Source organism: Schistocerca gregaria, chromosome X, assembly GCF_023897955.1.
Source record: "Schistocerca gregaria isolate iqSchGreg1 chromosome X, iqSchGreg1.2, whole genome shotgun sequence".
Taxonomy (NCBI): Eukaryota; Metazoa; Arthropoda; class Insecta; order Orthoptera; family Acrididae; genus Schistocerca; species Schistocerca gregaria.
Genome location: NC_064931.1, coordinates 188,827,153 through 188,852,276, shown reverse-complemented (window position 1 = coordinate 188,852,276; position 25,124 = coordinate 188,827,153). Strand labels below are relative to the sequence as shown.

Sequence of the window (25,124 nt, the reverse complement as noted above, 5' to 3'; positions counted from 1 at the left end):
AAAATGCGTAGCCAAGACAAGTGTTAGAAATATGAATAAAATGTTTCAGATGGAAGTTAGAGGTAATGGAATGAGAATAATCAATTAGAAATAGGTTGGAAGGTGAAGACAATGTAGAGGTGGTTGCTTAAAAGGGAATTGTTGAAACTGATAAGTATCCATATACACAAATTAAAAACAGTAAAAGATCTCTTTAAACTTCATGTCATCCTGCCAATATTTCCTGGCTGTATCATTGCAATAGCATCCACACTGTCTAAGAAGCAACAGAGTAAATTTCAAACACTATTTTTTGTTTACTTAGTGAAAATCTTCATTTATCTGGACCTGTCTCCCTCCTTTCTTAATGAATGAGTATAGAGAAGAGACACATTTCATTTTGCATGAGATTAATAAATCTGTTGTAGCAACCACAATGTCTTAGAGGCAATAGACTCTTGACATCATCAACACTTCAATTAAAATTGATCAGTTTGCTTTATTACCAGGACATTTAGCTGAAAGTGAAGTAACAACCAAAATATCATGGTGTTTCTGAATAACAGCTCTAAACGGACCTCACATTTTACAGTGGCCTGGGACTACATACAAGGGATGATTAGACAGTGTAAATAAGCATTAGATCTTACGACATACCTCAGCAGTGGTAGCAATTTTATCATTGGCTATCAAAACCAAAAACATAATATATGAAAGTTACTCTACTAGATAGTTTTACTCCTCACTAACTCTTTAACACCCACGCACAACATAAACTCTGAAAGATTATTATTCAGCCACCATTTTATCAAAAACATAAGTGGATTAAATGCAATATGGGAAAGATTAGAAAGCTAATGACAGACAATGGAAGACCAAAACGAAAAGCAATGAACCAATCTTTGATCAAGTTTGCATATTTTCAACAACTTATAAAGAAGAAAAGAACCATAAAGAATTTTAATATTTTCTCAACGATTACTCACTCTGGACCGTCAAGTCCATCTCACGCATTTCAGTGAAACGATCCCTCAGTTCTTGGGGAAGATGTTCTATCACTGTGAACAAATTATCACAAAATCAGTGCCAATACTTGTTTCATATATATCAAGAACAATATCAGTAAAAGGTATTACTGTTCTGTTTCACATTGTCAATAGAAAACTGGTAAGTCACAGTTACATTTACATTAAATTATTCAGAAGCTAAAAATTTGAAACGTGATGGGAAAAAAGCCATCATTCAGTAAATGAGAAATTTTTACAGGACACTGTAAATCATTAAAATAGAAAACATTAATTTTAAAAGTTAAATTTTTGTAACAGCTATGATAAACATTCATACAATGAAATACATGTTTCTAGCACCATTACTAACAATTTTGTGACATTACACATGTTTAAGAATACCTTCAAAATAGTAGTTAGTTTGTTTTATGAAAACACAAATCAGGACCAATGTTCTTCCAACATGGCAGTAACAAAAAATTACAAAACCAGCAATAATAAAAAAAATTGTAGCAAAAACGCATTAACACAAAATAAATCAATGTTATTATTATTCAAAAGTTTTTATCAGCACAATAGAATCTTAACTGCCTAATTCTTGTCACATTCTTGTTTTGAATGCTGTTAGGTGCAACTTCTGTTTGGCATTTGTTTATGAGGGCATGCTGAAAAGTAATTGCTCTGAAGTTTTTATTCTGTTTTCAATATCAGTTGAGGTATTATATGTTGTGCATATTACTTGATTGACTTTCCTGCTCTGCTGACTCAAGCTGCAACAAATTGTATGATGTACCATTGTGGTGTGTAACATAAGCATGTTGGCACATGAGAAACAGCATACTGTAATCATGTTTCTAATCTCAGAAATGGTGCCTCCAACTGAAATCGTGTTGATGATTGCATGGACAGAATTAATGTGCAATGTTGGGTTGTTTGTGCTCATGACAAAGGATATGGTGATGCTAACCTCAACATGTGTGACAGAGATCAGAGTGGATGCCCAAGTACATCAAGCAATGAGACTCATCAGAACCGGGTTGATAAAGTCATCATAGCAAATCACTGGATAGCACAGACACAACTCTCAGATAAGTGTGGCATATCATGAGAGTGTGTACAGGTCATCATTGCAGAACTACATTACAGAAAACTGTGTGGACTGTGGGTGCCTCAAATGCTCACTCCTGATATGAAACAGAGGAGACTGGTCATCTGCCAACAATTTCTTTAGTGCTTTCAATGTAAGGGTTATGGGTTCCTTAACAACACTGTGACAGCTGATGAAAGTGGTGATCACCATTTTTACCCCAAAAACATAACAGCATCATTGGAGTTCCACCACACAGGATAACCCTGCCAAATAAGTTGAAGATCATGCCATCAGCAGGCAGTCATGCTCAGTGTGTTCTGGGACATTCAAGGTGTGGAGCATTTGGAATTCATTCCTGAAGGCACCACCATAAACTCTGCATGGTACTGAGTGATCCTTAGAAATCAGAAAGCATGAATTCAAAAGACTTCATTCACCCATGAGCAATCTCTTCTTCAGCATAACAATGAAAGACCAGATATGAGTGCTGCAACATCTGCAACTATCAGATGCCTTGGGTTCACTGTCATCGATCATCCTCTATAAAGTCCCGACTTAGCCTCATGAAATTTTTATCTGTTTCCAAAACTGAAACAACACTTTCAAGGATTTCACTTTGATAGCAATGAAGGAGTGCAAGCAGAGGTGAGGCTGTGGCTCCATCAACAAAGTAAACATTCTACAGTGATGATAACAATAAATTGACCTCTCATTGGGCGAAATGTGTTCATTACCAAGGTGATTATGTTAAGAAATAAATATGTAGACATGAAGAATAAAGATGTAGAATGTTAATAAAGTTTGTTTTAATTAAAAAGCTTTAAGAGGTTTCACATAAATTCTGAGGTGTTACTTGTCAGCATGCCCTTGTAAATACGCTAGTAATGAACTTACCTTTTTTTTTTAAAAAAAAAAATAGTGAAACACACATAATATACCTCATAATGTTCCATTACTTCTACATGTTTAAGTTTTTCCATTTGATGTAGAAAGACTTTTTATTTGACTGTAAGTGGAAACTGTGGGAGTTCCCTGAATAAAGTAGTGGGATGCATTGTGGGTGCTGTAGTAAATGGTTTCGCTAGGGGGAATGTCACTGGCAGGACTCTGGGCAAAATATGCAACAGAAATAGGTTAACAGAGGTGCAAGAAAGTATGATCTGTGCCATTTAGGCACAGATGGATAAAGTTAGGAGAGAGCTTGTGAGAATGAGGCAAGGCAGTGGCAAGGAGGTGGTTGGGAACTGGCAGCTGGTAGGAGGGTTAGCAGGAGGAGAATGTGATGTCATAGTTTTGTTGTGTCTACCAGCAACAGGTTCCAGATGCCAGAGTTGAGGGGACAGTAGCCTCAGGATGGTGTAGGAAAAGGTAATGTGCAGTAGTCCCTGCCTGCAGTTAGGAAGGATAGGAAAACCACCAACATTGGGAAGAAGTGCTGCTGCAAGGCACCAGTCATAGCAGAGGTGCAGGCCATTGATTACAAGAGAAGTTATGGGAGGAGTATCAGGTCGCCAGCTTTTTTAAGCAAGTGCTGAGCTAAATCAGGTGACTGAGTGTTTAATGCTTTTGTGTAAGGATTTCACCAACGATAATCAGGTGGTGATAATGGGTGGAGCAGGGAAAGCTTGTACAGGGACTGGGCATACAACATAGGTGGTGCCCAGAATAAGATAGCTTCCCTAACTGGTAGTACCAATGTAAACATGGTAAAGCTTTTCTGGTGCAAGATCGGCCTGTCTTGGTAGTGCTGTATGGTGAGACAATGTGGAGATGGCACTGATGACTGCTAATTGGATGCACATTGCACTGGAGTCAGCAGTGACTATCAGGACATTAGGCTACCATAGGCACAATCTGCACGTCAACAGGGCTGCAAAGGTCGGTTGGTGGAGTTGATTAGTGAGAGTAAAGCAGGTGTATGTGGGGTCACTCATAGTCAAATAACTTGCCATGAGTATGATAACTAGGCATTTTTTAGAATAAACCATGACAACAGGTTCCTCTCTTAAAAGTATTTCAACCTGCTTAGAGATTTCTTCAACTCATAGGCAAAAATTAGAAAGTACCGTATTGGAGTGCACGAACACCAAGCAAATTTGCTTAGAATGTTCTATTTTTCATCAAAATGAGCAGTCCATTAAAAATGAAGTACACAACTTGAAGCTGAGTTACAGTCTTTGAGAAGCTTTGTCGTAAGTATTACAGAGCACTGGTGTAGAGATGATGAATTATAACATGTAGTGCTATCGTCATATCAATGTGCAAGGCCAAGTTCTCTATACAGATGACAGCAACACCATAGTCACAGATAAAACATCAGAATTCCTAATACAGAAAGCAAATAAAACCCTCAAGGATGTTTACAATTGGAAAGTATGTAATAAATTAATGTTAAGCATAGGAAAAACATACAGGGTGCACTTCAGCAGGGGACAACACCGTCACATGAGGCATAGATGATAACCCTATAGATTGTGTAGCAAGCACAAAGTTTTTAGGGATGAACAGTAGCAGCCAACAAGGAATGAGCACACAAAGATACTGGCACGAAGAATGTCATCAGCATTTTATGCTCTTATGATTTTAACATCATTTTGTAACAGCTGATGTCTTGTGGCGACTGCATGCAAGATCTGCATGCATTCAGTTCTGAGCTATGAAATTCTTTTCTATAGATCAAAGACACACAATATGGACAATTTTTAAACTGCAGAAAAGGGCCATAAGAATAACAGCTAGAAGTAGTAATCAGGCTGATTGTAAAGAGCTACTTGAAAATCTGGGCATCTTTCCTCCACAAAGTGAGGACATCCCCCAATCTGTGGTGCATATCAGGGAAAACATTGTCCTAGTTATCAACATTAAAAACTGTTTACTCAATAATCGAGAATACTTCATGGCAGAGTTTCTTCATTTACCTTAATAATGGATACAAATCACATTTCCACAGAAGTTTCAAATCAAGTTCAATTTGTGAATTACATCTCCATCTATTTATTTCAAACTTTTATTCCATCTGAGATTACTCCAAAATTTCTTGCCCATATACTTGAAGTTATGCACTGACTCTACAGTTACCTGGTGATTTTGTAATCAAACAAAATTGCGGAATTTCAAACACCTGTCTGAAGTGAATTACCTTTACATAATTTCTAAATGAGTTTTAAGTTACTACAGAGCCTTTCACATTATGCAGGGCTTATTGAGCTGGCACTACACCAAACACGTCAGTGTTTTCTGCACAAAGAATACTACTGTCTTGTCACAACTCCCTCATGAACATTCAATGTTAAGGTACTTTTGATGACCATTTACACTGATGTACTAGATGCATCAGCAACAAGATTCTTATTCTGCTCTTGCACAGAGATGATAATTTTGTGAGAACATTATTCATCTGTTAGTGGTATTCTATCAAAGCCTTTCCAAAAAGCAATAACTGTGCAACACAAAAATCTGTTTCCAAGCCCTGCAAGAGACTGAAAGTATCAATATAAACTCTTGAGCATTTGAATTAAAGACACTCAACAGTTGAGAGTATAAGTACACTTGTGGGGGAGTAGTAGTAGTAGTAGTAGTAGTAGTAGTAGTAGTAGAAGTAGAAGTAGTAGTAGAAGTAGTAGTAGCAGCAGCAGATGTTGTTGTTGTCCAACATTAGTCTGGTGAGCACAGTGTAGAACATTTATTTGCTACTACAGTAAGTGATAGTGGCAGCCCTTGGTATCAGCACTCTGCGCCTGCAGCATCAAAGTCTTGATATGACAGTTTCCTACAGGATCAAAGTACTCACGGTACACCCTTGACACAGTGAAATGTTAAAAGCCTAATGCCTGAGTGTTCACCAAAACTGAAAGCCTATTCTGTGGGAACCCATGACCTGGTCATAATCAAATGTGATGATACTGTCCCTCTGCCTCACCCAGCATCAAGTGTCATATTGACAGCGAGTACCATACAACATGGCAACAGAAATGCTCTCGCTCCTACTCAGCAGCTATCCCCATTTCAATTTCCCATGAGCACAGGTAAGCATGTTTGCAATGGATTGCAATATTTACCATAATGGGTGAAGTGAGCCTTCTACCAACAGTCTGTGATTGCACTACAGGAAAAAGTTTTCATTTTATACTATCTAGAACAGAGCATGAAAACTGTGGAATACTGAGAGTCTTTAAATACTGGGGAGACAATTATCACTGTGTGTTTCGTAAAATAAAGCTGCATTAATGCAGTTTTAACAATTTACAGTACCCGAATAGAAAAAGAAACCATGCTCCTTGTTTTATACACTGAACTTATAAAACTTGGAATATCCACAATGGAATAACAAAATTAATTGGACAGATTGCTACTCACCACACATGGTATGCATTGAGAGGCAGACTGGCACATTTACAGCTAAAGTTGGAAAAATCTCAGCTTTTGGACGAAGTCCCTCAACAGATGAGAGACAAACACAAGCACAACTTACACACACAAGGCCACTGTTTCTCCAGGTGCTGTAGTGCCACTTCAGCGAGCAGTGGTCATGGGTAGTGGGGATGGGAAGGATAGCAGGGTAGAGGTGGGTGAAGATGTAATGCTGCTTGTATGTGTGTGAGCACAGATGTAGCAGACAGGGTACCAGACTGCTAGGTGAAGCAACACAAGCTGTACTTGGGCACAGAGAGAAGCAGGGAAAAGGAAAGGACTATGCATGTGAGCTGGGGGACAGAAGGCATGTGTGAGGCTGAAGTGGACGCAGGGAAGGGGACAGAGGCAGATTGGGGACGGGGACTAGCAAAGGTTGAGGCCAGGAGGTTTATGGGGATGAAGGATATGTTACACCAAGAATTCCCACCTGCACAATTCAGAAAAGGTGGGAAGAATCCAGATAGAATGGACTGCAAAGCAGCCATTGAAGTCAAGTTCTCTGTGATGTACAGCACATTTAGCAACAGGCTGGTCCATTTGTCTCTCGGCCACAATTTGGCAGTGGCTATTCATGCGGACAGACAGCTTGTTAGTGGTAATGTCCACATAGAATGCTGTACAGTGCCTGTAGTTAACTTGCTATATTACACAGCTGCCTTTACATGTGGTCCTATCTTTGATGGGGTAGGAAATGCCTGTGACAGGATTGGAGCAGATGGCAGTGGGAGGATGTATGGGACAGGTTTAACATGTGGGTCTTTTACAAGGTTTGGTATAAGGGCTAAGGGGTTGGGAGCAGGATCGGAAAATGCACAGACAAGGTTACTGCATAAGTTGATTGGGTGCTGGAACACTGCTGTGGGAGGAATGAGGAGGATATTTCTAATTTCAGTGCATGGCGAGAGGGAGTTGAACATAATTCAATTGCTCTAGTTCCGCATGGTACTGCGTCACAAGGAGGATGCTCCTCTGTGATCAGCCAGTGGGTGTGGCAGGTGACTGGATAGATAGGACACAGAAAATCAATTTCTGGATAAGGATGATAGAGTAGTATCAGCCTGTGAAAGTCTCAGGAGACTCTCAGCATATTTGGAGAAAGCTGCTTGTCATTGCAGAGTCAATGGCCAGAAGTGGCTAGGCTGCGTGTAAGTGACTTCTTGGTGTGGATTGAGTCGCAGCTGTCACGATGGAGGTGTTGTGAGTTGGTAGGTCCAGATCACTGAAGATGCTATTGATGAGGGTGAACCAGGTAAGGGGTTTGGGGTTCTGGATGACTAGGAAGTATTTCTCTACACAGCCCATGAACAGGTTGGCATAGGATGGTAGGGTAACGAGTCAAAACATGTGGCGTCCAGTGGCATGCAAACCAATGAGGACTCCATCTTGGAGGTCTTTTTGTTCCTGTTCTCCTTGGATGATTTCGATGTTTGTGAGGGCTTGTCTGCCCTAGTTTCTGGGACACAGGGGGGTGTGGGGGCAAACAGTCGGAGGGGGGGCCCCCAAGCAGCAGGGAAGGGGATGTAGTCAAGCAGCCCTGAGGGCCCAATGTAAAAGGGCTAGAGATAATAATGTTGTTGTTGATGTAGCAAGCATCAAAGTCATATGTGCAGGATGCATTCGGTCATGTTCCTTCTTGTCCTGTTGATACATCAGTCGGTCAGTAGTCATGTATTCTTGGATTTTCTTTTTTTCTTTGGAAGACAGAGCAGCCCAATGAACATGGGTAAAGGTGCTTCCTGCAACTGACACAAACAGAGGGAGGTGCACAAAAAGTGTTCATGTGCAACTGATGTCCACAAAGTCTGAGTGCTTCATTTGTGAGTTATCCACCTTGGTGCCACCTGTCACCCACTCTGAACAGGGACACTTGCCCCTGGCACCACCCAGCCACAGCAACAGTTAGCAGCTTGGTAACTGTTGCCTGGAATCCCCATACCCTAGCCACAACAGGCACACACTCCTCAAATACGTGCAAGTTTCCAGCACAGGCACCAATAGTGTGATCACTGCATGATCAGGGGCTACGACAATTCAGGTACTCAAAGAGCCCCCCCTTGGCGGGATGGCTACAGTGCTGGGTTTTGGGCTATTCCATCTGTCAGAAAGGAGTGGTGCAAATATATAAAGGTACAAAATGTCAAACATATGCCATGTTGGGCAACCTTCCTTGCATGATCCATACTTCTGTAAAATTTGTAGGAGGAATGGTAGGTCAAACCCAACAATGTGGACCATGTAGGGAAGGATGAAAAGTACAAATTGCCGAAAGAAAAAATGAGTGTCAAAAAACATAAACCAATTCCAAACATGATTGGCACCAAAACAATCCAATGTAAAGGCAGAGGGGGAAAAAAGAACAGTACGAGGACTGACTTACAAAACAGAAAGGGAAGTAGCACTGCAACGGCCAGGACTCCATGTTCACCAAGCATGTACTCACAAAAGAGATGTGAGCCCCCTGGAGGCAAAGGCTGCAGGCAGATCTGTTATGGTGTCAGATACAATGAAAAACAAGGAATAGGTGGATGGAAGGAAGAAGAAGGAGAAGAAAGTAGCCCGTGAGAAAACACATAGGAGGGATGGTGGCCGAGAAAAGGTGCAGAAGCAGTTGCCAATGAGCGTGCAGGAAACAAACACCAGTTTCAGGAATGGCTTGCCCTGAAATGAATGTTGGATCAACAGAGGTAACAGACGGCGCAAGTTATATATGAGCTGCTCGGGTGAACACAATGGTAAGCGCCATCGCCATGTATTTTGCAGTAGATGGCTAATGACACCCCCTGTGGGATGCACACTGTAGTAAACTTACTAGTAGTTCCAAATTCACTCAACAGATGTCAGGGTGGAGCTTAATGGTAAGCGCCACTGTGCGTCTGTTGCGGAAACGTAATGGTAAGTGACAGAGAGAATGGCGGCAAGTAAAAACATCTCCGAGATTATGGCAACAGTGAACATGGCAGAATACGAGTAATATACTTCCAATGATACTAATATCTTCGAGAGGTATCCAGAATACATTCCTAATGATTCAGATGACTCAGAGGTATGTTATTTTGTAAATATACTGTCTTTAGTACTTTCACGAACATAATGGTAAGTGCCTGTACATACCATTATGTTCCTGAAGTATGTTAATTTTGAGGTTATTTTAGAATGGCTACATTTTTTTGGCTAAGTGGTGTGTGAATGCGCATTTCTCATTTATATTGTTACATGTGATAATGATAATGGTAACGGTAATAGTAGTTTTTGTTGTTGTACAGGTTAATAGCGAATCAGATCATGTTGCCGAAAACAACGAACAGTGTATCGCTCCTGCAGAAACCATTCAGGAAGGGACCCTCGAACAGACAAAGAGGTCGTCTCAAAAAAGGCTGAGAGTCGATTCCCAATGCAAAATTAAACAGAAGAGGCGTAATTTGCGCAAAGAGTATGTTTCTCGACAGGAGCAACTGTAAGTAAAACAACTGTGGGACCTAATTCCCAGTGCCCTCGTAAATGATTCGAAAAAGTAGGAGATTTGAATGTGATGAAACTATTCAAAACATTTTGGGAAGCAGGTGATTTTAACATTCAAAATGCATACTTATTTGGTGCAGAGTATTTCTATCAAATACGACACTATAAAGAAGCGTTTGTCTTCAGAAAGAAGACAGTTGATGGTCGAGATGTCAACCTAAGGAATCAAAGCAGAGATCACTCCTAAAATCTGCATTGGTAAGGAGATAAAAAGTCCCAAGATTCAAGGGCCCAACTGAGTCAACAAACCATCATCTGTTCAAGTAAATTTCAGGTGACATTAGTCAGAGTGATGGGCTGGCAACCACTGAGGGGTAATGGATCCTTGCTGGGCTTAAGGACTGAAACTTCAACACTGTCCCTACATTTAGCGGGGAAAATGCCTTGGAGCTAAATAGAGGTAAACACCATGAGGAGATATCATCGCCATGGAGGATTGAGGTGTTGAAGAAACTGGTCATGGATGGAATCAGAGCCAGGGGCTAAATTGTGGTGAAAAGAGAGGGCCAGTGGAAGTTCCCATTCAGTAAAAGGTTCATTTTAGGATTCCACCTGACAAAAGAGTTATAGATAAGTGGGAAGCTTCAGACCTCTGTTTCCAGATGAGGAAGGTGGTTGGAAAGGAGGCTGACACCAATGTTGTAGCAAAATGGGTTACAAGGTGTTCCCCAATAACTGATGGATCTGTACGAAGGCCACCTGGATGGCCCGGAACGTAAAACTGTCGCTGATGGCCTTGAAGGGTGAGGAGTGTAGCCCACACCCATGATGAAAGGACATAAGAACCTGGAGGAGATAAAGCATTCCCAACACACCCACTTGCTCTATTTCATTAAGTATTTATGTTTCTTCTTCTTCTCTCTCATAGGTCAAGGAGAGCAGGACAGAAAGGGAGAGCAGGATTCTGGAACATCTGGAACTGAAAGACAGCGAGCAACTTTGGGGTGCACTGACTGGCTCCTGAGGCCAAGTTGTGGCAGCAGGTGTCCATCCTAGGAGAAGCAGGGGGGAAGGGTTTATGGGAGGGAGCCCCATCACCAGTGGGCACTGAAGAAGGGGGACGCTTCACCAGCTGAGGAGCAGGAGCAGCACACAAAGTAGAGTGCGTGGGAACTGCAGGGGAGGGGGACAGGAGAGGGAGGCGGGACTGGGGTAAAGAGGAGGGAGGAGGGAGTTGTGGCCCCACCCATGTAAGGTAGAGAGAATGTGGTGTCATCGTGTGATGTCACAAGCCTTTTGTAGGTCGAAGAAAACAGCAATAAGGTGTTGACGTTGGTCAAAATATGTCTGGATGGCAGACTCCAAGCAAATCAAATTATCATAAGTGGAACAGCCTTGGTGAAACCTGCAGTGGGATTGAGCCAGAAGACCGTATGACTTAAGGACCCAACACAGACCCCAGCTCACTATGTGTTCAAGCAATTTTCACATAACACCAGTGAGACTAATTGGGTAATAGCTGTCCATCTCTTAGGGATGCTCACCTGGTTTCAATACTGGGAGGATGATACTCTCCTTCCTGCCATTGAGATGGGGGCACATCCTTGCTCCAGATACGGTTGCAGATGGTAGGGAGATGACACTGACATTCCACTGATAGGTGTTCTGAGGATTTGATTGTGGATGCAGTCTGGCCCTGGGGCTGTACCAGGGAAAAGGGCTATAGCACTGAAGAATTTCCCCCTCACTGAATGGAGTGGCGTGTAGTGAAAAATAAGTGCAATCACTCAATCTGCTGTTTAAGGACACAAAAGGCAGGTTGATAGGTCTCAGACACAGTGGTTCAAGCATAATACAGTCAAATTGTTTGGCTGTGGCATCTGGATCAGTGAAAATAGCAATGTTCAATGAAATACCAAGTACACCTGCAGAGAACTGGTATCCACAGAGGTGTCTCATCTTCACACAAACCTGCAAATGAGGCGTACATGGTCCAATGGTTGAAACATACCATTCCCAACATTCTTGATTCCATAGTTTTATGATGTGGCAGACCTGGAAACACAGCCATTTAAAGGCAATGAGGTGCTCAATCAATAGATGCCACTTGTGGTGCTGGAAAGCCCGCTTGCAATCTCTAATGGCCTCAGCAATTTCAGAGGTCCTCCAATGTAGTACCATCTGACAGGTGGAGTATCAAAAAACAGAGGAGGTGAAATCATCCCAGTAGGCATTGTGGAGGGAGAGATGGGGCCTTAGGTAGTGACACTGAGGGAGGGACTGAAAGATTGGGAAATGGTCACTACCACATAGTGTCATCGTGTACCATCCAGTAGGTGGCTGGGAGAAGACCAGAGATCCAAATAGAAAGATCAATGGCTGAGTAAGTTGCCGCACTGAAGTGTGTGGAGGCACCAATATTCAAGGGACAGAAGTCAAGATCTGCCATTAAGTTTTTGATGTCTTTACCACGGCCAGTGATTGGCGCTCCACCCCACAAAGGATTATGGGTACTGAAGTTATCGAAGATCAGTAAATACGGCGAACCAATGCAAACAATATCTTCTAAGGCACTCCACCAATGGGGAGGACATAAACATTACAGATGGTAAAGTCCTGAAATGTACTTACTTGAATAGCCACAGCCTCCAAAGTTGTACCATGAGGCACAAGTTCACTGTATACACAATGGGGACCAAGTACTTATTAATGAAAAAGTGTAGAGTGTGCTGGAAGTTAAATTGAAAAACAGGATTCTACATCATGTACCACGCCAAAACGAGATCTGCACTAGAGAGACCATCCAAAGGAAGGGCAGAAGAGGAAGCATAGGCTTGCAGCACAGAAAGGGAAGTAGTGCTGGAGCCCCCTGGTAGCCTAGCATGTACTCATAAAAGAGTTGAGGGCCCACTGGTGGGATGCTCATTCTTCCCAAGCTCCAAATGCAAATGGAACAGGACGAAACCCTAATGCAATGGGAAGTACCCTCTATCAAGCAGCCTCAGTGGTTTGCAGAGTGTACATGTAAAAGATGACTACTAATGTGACTACTAATGTGGAGTGGTGAATAAAAGGGAATCCATGCCCATTGGAAGTGAAAATTTGTTTCTTAGTTGCCAAAGTCTTGAAACAGTTTTAACAGACAACTGATTAGTTGTCTTTCTTGTACAGTTTCTTAAAGGCCAGAGAAAGAGTTAATGGCAGGAATTAATTTACACATAAAAGGAGAACAAATACACCAAAGTTCATGATGCTGTTACATGAACAAGAACTGCTTCACATAACATTGATGCTTGATAAGCAACAACACCACCAGATAGAATCATTTTCAAATTAGTTTATCTGTTGACATGGATTATTGTGGACTCTCAAAGTTTGGGCGACATAACATTCTGATTGTAACAAACAAGTTCCAGATATTTCAGTGTGTGATTTCCAGATGTTCGTGTTATTTAAGAAGTGCTGGAAGGACAGCAGTTTGAAGACAATCAGCAAGAGCAGAAGTTTGTCCAGAACTGTCCATAAATTTATGAAAGTGATTTTTTGTAGTACGGGGCCAAGAAATTTCAAATGCTTTAGCAAGTATGCCTAGAAAAAGGGGAGAGTGGCACTAAATTGAACATAAGAGTTTTCATTTTGTAATACTTAGTTCAAATAAATAAAAGTAAGTCAACAACAAAATTATTTTTCTTTCTTAACTAATCCTCATATATTTCCTTTACATGTGTTATGTCACAAACAGATTTTTTACCATAGATATGTGTACACTATTGGTTCATTGATATTAAAAATGTGGAAATTTCAAGTATTTTGTGCAACATTCAAAATCTGTGAAACAAAAGTATCTATGGCATGATGTATTCTCGATTCACCATGCATTGGCAAGGCGTGTATTTTGACAAATAATGTCATCAACTATCACTGAGACACAGAAAGTTTCACATCATAAATGCAGAAAAAAGAAGAAAGAGATTAAGAGTTTTAAATGTTACAACAGTCTTGAAACGAACATAACAACTTGTACAAACAAGGGTTTTTTTTTTTTTTTTTTTTTTTTTGACAAAAGAAGATACAGAAAGTTACACAAAACACTGAGTATGTTATGAATTATTAAATATTTTTGTGTTTGTAAAATTGCAAAATCTTTTTGGATAATGTGGTATGGAACTGGCGTAAAAAAATCTGAAACATACACCCAACTGGCATCATAAACTGAAAATACAGTTGCAAGGAAGCCTCAAATTCCCCAAAAATAGCAGCAAAATATTTTAGAAATATTTGAAACACAAAATGCTGGAGTCAAGTGACTCAAAATTAATAAATTTATTTTATTTTTAACACAGAGAATTTTCAGCTTCCTCTTTTTGTATCCCATTTCCAAAATCCATTTACTGTTTGTTGAAAGGCTTAACATAAAATAAGTAATTAAAAAAAGAAAAAACAACAACATGAAAACAACACAATCACATCCCAATAAGCCATGTGCCAAAATTACAGAAATTTCAACTTTTTTCCATTATCTTGATTTTGAAATATATTGTGCTGACAATTTTGTTGGCTTATTTGCGGTATGTGTCAAATTAAAGTTCTATCTTTGCAACATAATATCAAGATACCATTGATCAATTAGTACTACCATGCGTGATAACACATACTCATGCATATCATCTGACAGTTATCAAAAAAGAGAAAACACACATTACTTATACGCGGATGGCAGAACCATGACTTGGAAGGTGAAGCAAATGATAAGAACTGATGACCTGTAAATACATCAACATAAAAAATTTCCACTTCCTGAGCTGTAACGTAAAGCATTAGAGATCAGGCAGAGAAAAAGAAACTAAAATTTTATACACTTGGGGATACATGGAAGCAAGAAAGAAAGGAAAGAACGAGGTAGCACCATTAGTGACAACTTCTTCATTCTCACAATCTGGTCAGGAGTAACCAAGAAAAGAAAAAAATATATATACATCTGGACTCCCTGAATTATAACTCATTTCCGTACTTTTACATGTATCTTATGATGGCAAGCCCCATAATGGCAGCATCAGTGCTATAAATATCATTACTAATGCTTTTCTTATCATTTTTTTTCACAGTGGTGTACGTTTCTCTCTATATCTCCTTTGTTGCAACAAGTTTGTTTAAACTGATAACTGTCTCCCTTTATTTTGTTGCTAAAAGTATCTGAAATAACCAATAAATAATGTCCCATTAGAAATTAATTTCCTATTTACCAATACACCCTTTGCTTTTCTTTTTATTTTCTTCCTATACTATCCACGAATGAAAAATGAAGCAGAAGAAACCATGTCAATACTAGTTACACTCTGCTATTCTGCTAACCGAGGCTGTCTACAACATGTACCTAATAATGAACACATTACCTGAGCAAAATCTACACTTCCTACATCCACTTCATTTCTTTACCAAGATATTTTCCAACGCTACTGTAATCATATACACCATCACTTTGGAAAATAAACTATAACCAATATCATGATGGGAATCAGTCTCAGTTTTCACAATAATCACAATCCAGCTAGTTTCAAGCCAACTTCCAAGTTTGTTTGTTTGTTGATTTTTCCATCCATGCAGTTGTGTGAAATAAGTGTTTATTTCATGGCACAAGTTGTCTGTGTTGCATCCATAGTCTAGTGATATGCATAGTCAGTTTCTGAAGTGAAGGTCCCATATGTGACTCCCAGTGACAATTTCGAATTTTTCTGCGGCAACAAGCTCTAGAATGGTGTCCAGAGTCAGAAGCTGCTTGAATACACAAGTAACAAAACTGAGACCACAGCTACCAATGTAACACCACACTTAGGGGCTTCTCCTGCACTTTGAACCACATGATACACCCCATTAATCATTTTAACACTTCTGTTCTTGCTTTTACACAGTTTTTCAGCTCCATTCTTCACCTCACCCTATTGCTTATAATCATCATTATTATGATGTACTTATCTTCATCAGATCTAATTTTTATGCACATTATATACTTAAACATAGCTCTCTGGATGACACGATTGCAGAGCTACTTTTGTATCGATTTTCATCTCTACTCATTTTACCCTAAATCATCTTTCTTCTGTTCATGACTATGATAGTGCTATTTCCCAGCAACCTGTCTTTATTAATGAGACAGAGCAAATGATTTTGCACTGATCTGCACACACCCTCTTATAGTCAGCAGTCCCTTAATGGTCCAAATTGTTCACATTTCGTTCAGTTTGAAATATGAGCTAATTGCTTGAAAAGCATCAATGGAAATAATTCCTCATCCAAATCATATTATCAGTCACAATACTTTCATTACTTTTTCTCGTCTTCTTCTGTTAGTCTCACACTCACAATTTTTAATCACCTACAATCAGTCACACTATTCATGCTATTTAGCATATACATTAGTTTTTGCAGAGGCTTATGGGTCCTTACAACTCCTCAGTAACTTCATCTTGTTGTATGGGAATGTTATATTCACTTATCAAAAAGTTTTTTATTACTATTTTTTCATTTACATACACACAAATATTACTGTTCAAAACACTCACTCATCCATCAGTTGTGTATGTATCTATATATTATACGTTGACTACTGCACTCCTTTTTTATGCTATTACCAGAGCAAGTTAATTTTTTGTCTGCTTTTTTCATATTTAGTAATTTTTTTCCTCATGTCTCACTTATCACTGCTGTAAAATGGTATTTTTGCAATGAACTCCTGAACCTTTTTAAAATTTCAAATTCATAATTTCTTATAGTGCTAATACCATACTACTTGAAAACTTCATAGGTGAGATCCATCAGGAGTACATAAAAAATAAATTCCATCATACTTTTGGCACCACAGTGACAATAAATAAAATATTCTTTCCATGGCTAAATATTGTCTCCACCAAGTCTTTTCTAATAAGAGGTGCCTCCTTCCCTTGGACTTTCCCATCCGTATTAGGCCATTACGAGGGACAGTCAATGAAAAAGTGGAAAAGTAACACACACACTAGTCATAATACCACATCAGTATTTAAACTTAAAGAGGGATAACTGCCGAGTGTGGCAGGTGAAACAAAAATAAGAATACACATGCGAGGTGTCTCTGGTACAAATAAATGGGTGCAATACCACACTCCACTCAAGATTCCATAGTTGCCATCCACGTACTTGCTAGATACACATCAATGAGGTCATAATCCCACAACATAACCTAAAGCTAAAAATAAAAAAATAAAAATAAATCATGTTTATAGACAACATAAAAAAATTGATACATAAACAAAACCATTAAGTTGTTTTCCCTTAGTATACTCACTTTCTCGACAGTCTTCTAAATAACTCTGCATTATGTATTTTTCTAAAGAGTCTCAGTTACTACCACACATTTCTTCTGACTGAAGTTGCTTTTACACGTGATTCTCCGATTTCCTGTGTATCACAGATTTTAGGCAACAAATGCTTAAGGTTACGGTTTCACACAACACATTTAAACTATTTTATCACAGAATTGCTATGTTTTTTGTTCCTGTGTAAATGCAAAAATTATAAACTGGAACTCCAGTTCTGAAGGACACACACAGTTATTTATACCTCCAACACTAGAAATCACTCAAACACCATTTATTTCATAACTGCTTCAGAAATTCCAGCTGCAGCTAAGTACTTTTGTGATTTTCTTTGAAGTAGATCCTATATTATTAATATTACTTTCACACAATCACAGAGCTTCCTTGTGGTATCCCCTTCTTGTGAAACCTTACTAATTGGAATCCTTACCGTCTTCCATCAAAAAGCTTCAACACTCTTCTCACTTTTCTTTATTGTCCATGCTTGTACCTGTGCACAGAACATCTGATAAATTACCTCCTAAAATAGTAATGTTGCTTGACATCACTAACGTTCTCTTTTTACCAAAAAATAGCAACAGCAACAACTACTACAATAAAAACATCAATAACAGTAACATTTAAGATATTTCTGTTGAAAAATATTTTTCTTTATTTCAGTACTTGATTTATTGTCACTTTCTCCATATTTTAATTGTTGGTATATACAAGTGGGGCGGGGCGGGGGGGTTGAAAGTTGTATCAAAAACCCATCATGAAAGTCGTCATAATTGGGTTTTAATGCAGCAAACATGGGCCATATCTAAATATTCATTCCTCAAAACTGATGTAGGGAAAAAAAAATTGATAAGGTTTGAGTTGGTTGTGTTTGTAGATGTTGTCTTCTTGTTCGATGGCAGTCCTGTGTGTGTAATTGTTTTTCGCATCAGTAGTTATAGTTGACCTATATAGGTCAAGGGAAATGACCAATTCCAATTTTCGTATTTTTATATGTAGGTATAGGTGTTTTGGTACTGTCAGGTGTGGTCAAGGGGAAATGTCTGATTCCAATTTTCATAGTTTTTGCTGTAGGCATTGGTGTTTTGGCATCATCAGCTGCCAATGACCTATGTAGGTCAAGGGAAGTGTCCGATTCCTGTAGATTTTCTAATTTTTTTTTGTTCGTCATCTTGTGTGTTTTGGGATCGTGGTGAGGCCTCTTTTTTTTTTTTTAAGCTTGTCCACTCCCTAAAACCCCCAATTGCCTGCAGTTGCCCCGTTAGTTTGATTGTATTTTTGGAGGGAGGTGTTGTCTTATTTATACGTATTTTCGTGTTTCCTGCTGTGTGTATGTAGTTCCGTCATAGGCGCCATATTGGAGACTCTTAGAATAGTCATTTCTGCCATATTGATGATGTCATGGGTCAAAGCACATGGGTGGAATCGGACACTTCCGTATTCCCAAAGAATGAACCACTCACAAGTGGTACAATGGACAATATTGAGTGGAAGACTTTTTTGACAGCAAATTATGGACCTGAGGGCAATATAGAGGCCTATTTTTTAATATTTATTTATTTTTGTACTGCCACTACGGCCTTGCAACCTTTCTCTTCTTCACACTACTGTACTTACCCTGAACACACACAATCTAGATTGAAAATAGGATAAGGTGGGGTAAATCTGACTGGGTGGGTAAACCCAACCGCACTCTATTTGTGAGAAATGGCAAAGTGGAGTGATTTCACATTACTGTTACCATATAGAGCATTCGAAATAACAAAAATGTTACCTTGACATCTTTGCTGCATTTGACATTTAGACACCCAAAAGACAACAAGTGTGTTTTTGATTGTTTCAATTTAATTTCTTGCAAATTACATCACTAGATTTACCTTATTGAATAAAACGACGCAAAACAAATGGTAAGTGATTTTTGTAGTGCATTTAGTGACCTATTCAGTGTATGTATCATTTTTGTTGGAAACGTCGTGTATGTGTTAAATGAAACATGGCATGGTGGGGTAAATCCGACCGCTAAATGGTGGGGTAAATCTGACCGCGTATTTTTTATCGTTTATGTATATAGAATTATTTATTTACGTAAACAAAGTGAATTTTTGTTTACTTTTAGGAAAATGGTATGAAATTATAAAAGAAAAATGACAAAACACAATCAAAACGATATTCGTGGAGCAGTTACTGCAATGCAAATGGGAATGTCTTTACGAGCTGTCGCTCGTGATTTTAACATTCCGAGATCGACATTGCTGTTGCACCAGCGTGCAATGAAATCATCTTTTTTCAATTAAAATTTACATTCATTTAACTTTCAGTACATTTAGTACTATAAACATTGTTATTTTTTAATACATTTTGTTCATTTATGTAAAAAACATAATTGCTTATAATTATTACCCAAACAAATCATTCATTTAGAACTATTTCTTTGCAAAATCAGCCATACAAAATAGAGGTCGGATTTACCCCACCATTTTTGCAAATGACAAAAATGGATGTTTCTTAAAATGCAGGTATCTCAAAAACTATTCATGGTATAAAAAAAATATTTTACAAACAGTTGCTCCTTTGTATTACCAATAATTTAACGTATATAACGTTATAATCCAACCCCAGATAAGCATTTTATAGCCGCAAGAAATTACTGGGTCGGATTTACCCCACCTTACCCTACTTTCAAAAACACCAGACACTATGTCCCACCCACGTGTCAGGTCTGCCCAATATTCTTTCAAGGTAAAAATTAATTACTGCCACTTATGCTCCAGCCTACTAAACATGGAATTCAGTTCACTAAATGATAGCAAGAACTATTACACAAATATTCTTCTTATGATTTCTGGCTGTACACAATTATTCTAAGGCGATGTTAAATTGGAAGTGACAGGCATTAATAAAACTCCAGAAGTCTTTGGAAGTTAGGCAGACAAAACAAATGACTACACATCCTATGTAGTAATGTAGGGCAGATAGCCTATGTTACTTTATGAATATGAAAATGTTTTTGTACTTAAATGTCTGAAGATTCAGAATTTAACAAATTCCACTTAAGAAAGTGTATGATATGACACACATATGTGAAGAAGCATGCAAGTCCATGGGCACAAAGATAGAAAATTTTGAGAAATGATAGTAAAATTGCAAGGTTTGTAGGGAAACTTCAGAAACTCTGTCTAATTACTAACACTGAGAGAGAAGGAAATGACGTAACAAAAGCAGCTTCACAAAAAAGATAATATTGTGCAAGAGACAATATAGAAGGTATGTGATATAGAACACTAGAAACTTCAAGAGATCCCATAATGGTAAACACACACACACACACACAAATGGCACATACATACAATGGTACGCAGATTTAATTTTCTCAGGGAATAGTACACTAAATCTCTAACAAAGAACTGAGCCTCATTGGAAAGTACTGAAGATCTTCACTGTCACTATCATGGGATACATAGGATACCTTTCACCAGAGAAATTTACAATGATATGATCAAAGCATAATCCCATACAAACATTATTTCTAAGACAAAAGTTGCATTAACTGAAGGTCCAACCTGTTAACACATTCAGTGCAGACAACTTAACAGATTTAACTCCCCAAGCATTCACTTACTATCAAAGCTAGGAACGCAGTTGGTAACATGCATCATCATGTATGTAATTGGTACATGTTAATGTTAAAGATTTGAAAAAATACTCCAAAAAGTGTAATGGAAGTGTCATGAAATAGCAGAACAAAGTAAAATGACACCGAGTGAGACTGCAGCTACATACATACACTATTTTATAGAAATAATCAGTATTATTATTATTATTATTATTATTATTATTATTATTAATTCAACAGAATTGACAACAAATAATCAAGGAAAGTGTTTGTATGAGGAAAATACAGAACTGTAACACAATAAAACATGTCACACTTAGAATTAAGATTACGCACACAAATCTGTGACAGATAGTATATACGATATAGTTCTCGTAAAGAGAATATCAAAAAGCAGATCAGCCATTATTATTTTGTGGACACATACAAATACTAGAACAAATTATATAAATTTTCACTATAAAGAATGATTGCTTCATCACAAGTAAAGGTTTTTCTTACCTAAAGTTGAATATCTAAGTCTCCCTCACCTATGTAATGTATTAAATTGAACGCATGTATGGAACTTGATTCAAATAACAAGGTAAGGTAGCATATGTCAGTGGTCTACACAACAGTCTCAATGTTCATTTCAACATGCTAAAAACTTCACTGCCCTCGTCTATATTATTACGCCACGAAATTACCCAGTATGGGAGATGGGAACATAAGTGCACAAAATACACAAGTATTACGATATGCAGTTCAACACAACAAGACACTTGGTTAAAGATGGGTAGATGTGGGCACTACACAATGAGTTTTATTTGATTAGTGAATATTAACATATTTTCGAAGATATTGAACCTACTGATGCTGTCTGTCTGCATTGATCATAACGTCACCAAAACAAGTGAATTAAAATACTCCAAGAAGTCCAATATGCATAAAATATGTCATAATAAGCATTTTGGTTAATTTCATGGCAACATACTTAGTGGCTTCACCAACTGACAAATTGCCACTTATTAATCTACCCTATATCTTCGGCTACACTACAAACCACTCTGTCAGCACAATAAATGTCATATTCACATTTGTTGTCTTTGCTAATTCCCAACTCAACTTTCATCTTCCAACAGCATTAGGAAGCATCTGATTCCACCCACCAGCTTTGATCCATGACGTCATCAAAACGGCAGAAATGCCTCCTTTCCTACTTCCAGCGTATACAAAATGGCAACAATGTCATCACTACATAAACATACCAACAATTGCAAACAGAAATCAAAATGTCACAAAAAAGTCTCACTCCAACCATAAAATGAAACTAACAGCACAACTGCAAGGAATAGGGGGCTTAGGGTGGGGACCAGCTAAATATATAATGATACAAAACACCGTACCACCCCAAAACAAATACGATTTAAAAAAGTCTCAACTTATAAAATAACGGTAAAGTCACAAAACCAAGTACACTTCATTCGACCTATATAGCTCAAATGAAGCCGTTAATACCAAAATCTACATCTACATGACTACTCTGCAATTCACATTTAAGTGCTTGGCAGAGGGTTCATCGAACCACAATCATACTATCTCTCTACTATTCCACTCCCTATCAGCGCGCGGGAAAAACGAACACCTAAACCTTTCTCTTCGAGCTCTGATTTCTCTTATTTTATTTTGATGATCATTCCTACCTATGTAGGTTGGGCTCAACGAAATATTTTCGCATTCGGAAGAGAAACTTGGTGACTGAAATTTTGTAAAAAGATCTCGCCGCGACGATAAACGTCTTTGCTGTAATGACTTCCATCCCAATTCGCGTATCATATCTGCCACACTCTCTCCCCTATTACGTGATAATACAAAACGAGCTGCCAGTTTTTGCACCCTTTCGATGTCTTCCGTCAATCCCACTTGGTAAGGATCCCACACCGTGCAGCAATATTCTAACAGAGGACGAACGAGTGTAGTGTAAGCTGTCTTGTTGCATCTTCTAATTCTCCTGCCAATGAAATGCAACTAACAACTATAACTCTGAAAAGTCGAATCAGACATTTCTCTTAACCTATAAAGCTCAAACACAGCTCTCAATACCTACTGGCAAATCAAACTAAAGAAAAGTCACAATTACAAACTTCACACACCTATGCAACTCACAAAATACCACCTGAACCAAAATACCAACAACTCAAAAACCCAAAAAACACAATATTCCCTAGAACAATTAAAACACAATAAAAATACCATAACTCAAAAACACTGTGCCATCGTGACATCACACACCACAACACCATTACGTCACGAGTCAAAGCAGACAGGTGGAATTGGATGCAAAGTAAATATAATGAGTGTCCTATTTCTGTTTGTGCAGCTATGACATTCTATGCTACAGCAATCATTTTAAGGGTCAAGGGTGATGTTCAGCATCAGTAGGATCTGTCAAATTATTTTTTCTTAAATATGTAAAAGTAAGGGACAAGTCAGTCAACTACTAAGGCTGCATCAACCTTAGCAACATTCACAAAATTTCACTTTGATTAATTAATGGGCAAGAAGAGAGAGATTGCGACAACAACAAACTTGTTTCTAACACTGGTTGACCACCACCTTATACACCTGAATGTTGATCTCTTTGGTACATCAATTACTTGTATCAAGAACAAACTATAGAAAATTATTGCCTTCAATGTAAAACATAACTGTGTTTATCACACTTCTAGCTGTGGAATTATTAGTTTTAAATTAAAAATGACTCAAATGAATGAGTACTCCCCTGTTGGATTTTAGCCACAGCATTAGCATTCTATTTTCAACTGATAATGGCATGTCTACTACAGAGAACATGTTTTGTATCATTGCATGATTTTTCATATATTACTCATGTTTCTGCCAGATCATCTTATGGTTCTTGCTACATGTAGTGGCCTCTGTGGTCATGCAGTTTTTGTTTCATGGGTCTTCTACCAACTCAATAGCTTTCAGGAGATTTATGGATGCATCTACACGTGTCACACAGCAACTAGCAGATGTCTGAGGACAGGTTTATAGAAAATGGGTTTACTGCTTAAGGAGTTCAAATGTTTCTTCAAAGCATGGATATTGTGGCCCTTCATAAGGGTCTCAACGTCCCATACAGCTCACTTTCAATCTGCATGGGTGGGATTCCTCAGTCTTATTAATAAGTTGGTTGGACCTCACCCAGAGAATTATACATGTTGGATTTGATACTCTCTGGTTTCTATCTTTATATCTGGCACAATTAAGTAAATTAGGCCATATTCTCAGTACAGCTGCCAGTGGAGTGGTTTTGTAGATCACCACTCCATGCAATTTGACAGAAAGATACCAGGATATCAAGCCTGATATCATAGCAAGATGAGCCTGAGAGGGGTAACTACTGCAATAACCTGCTTTAGTCTCTCCCCACTGCCATTTATGAAGCTTCCTGCTACTAGCATATGGCTTTAAGTTCTATACTTGAAAGAGTGCCCTTAAGTAGTTCACACTGGGGAAAAATTTGGTATATGCATCTCGCATACCTACATAACTCACAAAACACCAATGAACTACTACCCTGCCACTATTGTTGTTTGTTAACACAGCGCATGGAATATTGACACATCCTGAATGAAACTGATTGTGATAGATCCATCTAAGAGAAACGAGCAAAAGCTGTACCATAGTGATCATAAAGTGCTACAATTGTTTTTTTTTTCTGTTTAAGGATTCTACCTTAATTCCAATGTAAAAGGCAAATAGGTCTATCTCTAGGTACTAAAGACAGTGATAAGGCCATATATATTGAGTCATTCCGACAGAGAGGGAGAGAGGGTAAGAGGGGCGGGGGGGGGGGGGGGATATGAAAAGGGGAGGGGAGTCTGCTAGGTGTGAATGAGGCTACCTCTAGTGCTACAAGTGAGGGTGATAAGGGGCAGATGTAGAAAGTGTTGTCTTAACCCATCCTGCATGCAAGAGAGCAAGCTAATGTGGGGGCTTGCAGTAAGAATTCAGCTTATGGCTCACATCAGTCTGATGTGTTGGGTATCCACAAGAAATAGCAGGGTGTGTATGTGATTTATTTATGCAGTTGGCGTGGGAGAGGATCAACCAAAGTTTGTGGTACCACTCATCAGCTTTGATCTGTGATGTGGCTGTTGGTTGATTGATTTGGGGGAAAGAACCAAACAGCGAGGTCACCGGTTACCATCAGATTTGGGAAGGAAGTCTGC

General features: G+C 38.7%; 1 protein-coding gene across 2 annotated transcripts in view; it reads right to left on the bottom strand.

The window, feature by feature from the left end:
- LOC126298377 (inhibitor of growth protein 3-like) overlaps positions 1 to 25,124 on the bottom strand; it is a 171,589-nt gene that overhangs the window by 129,563 nt on the left and 16,902 nt on the right. Inside the window, exons 2-3 of one of the 2 annotated variants that reach the window (XM_049989685.1) lie at positions 17,267 to 17,379; positions 966 to 1,037 (exon numbers count right to left, since the gene is read on the bottom strand). In XM_049989685.1, coding sequence (XP_049845642.1) covers positions 966 to 1,037; positions 17,267 to 17,297 — 103 coding nt within the window. In that variant the 5' untranslated portion in view covers positions 17,298 to 17,379. The remainder of the gene's footprint in view (positions 1 to 965; positions 1,038 to 17,266; positions 17,380 to 25,124) is intronic. The other variant, XM_049989686.1, reaches the window with a different exon arrangement.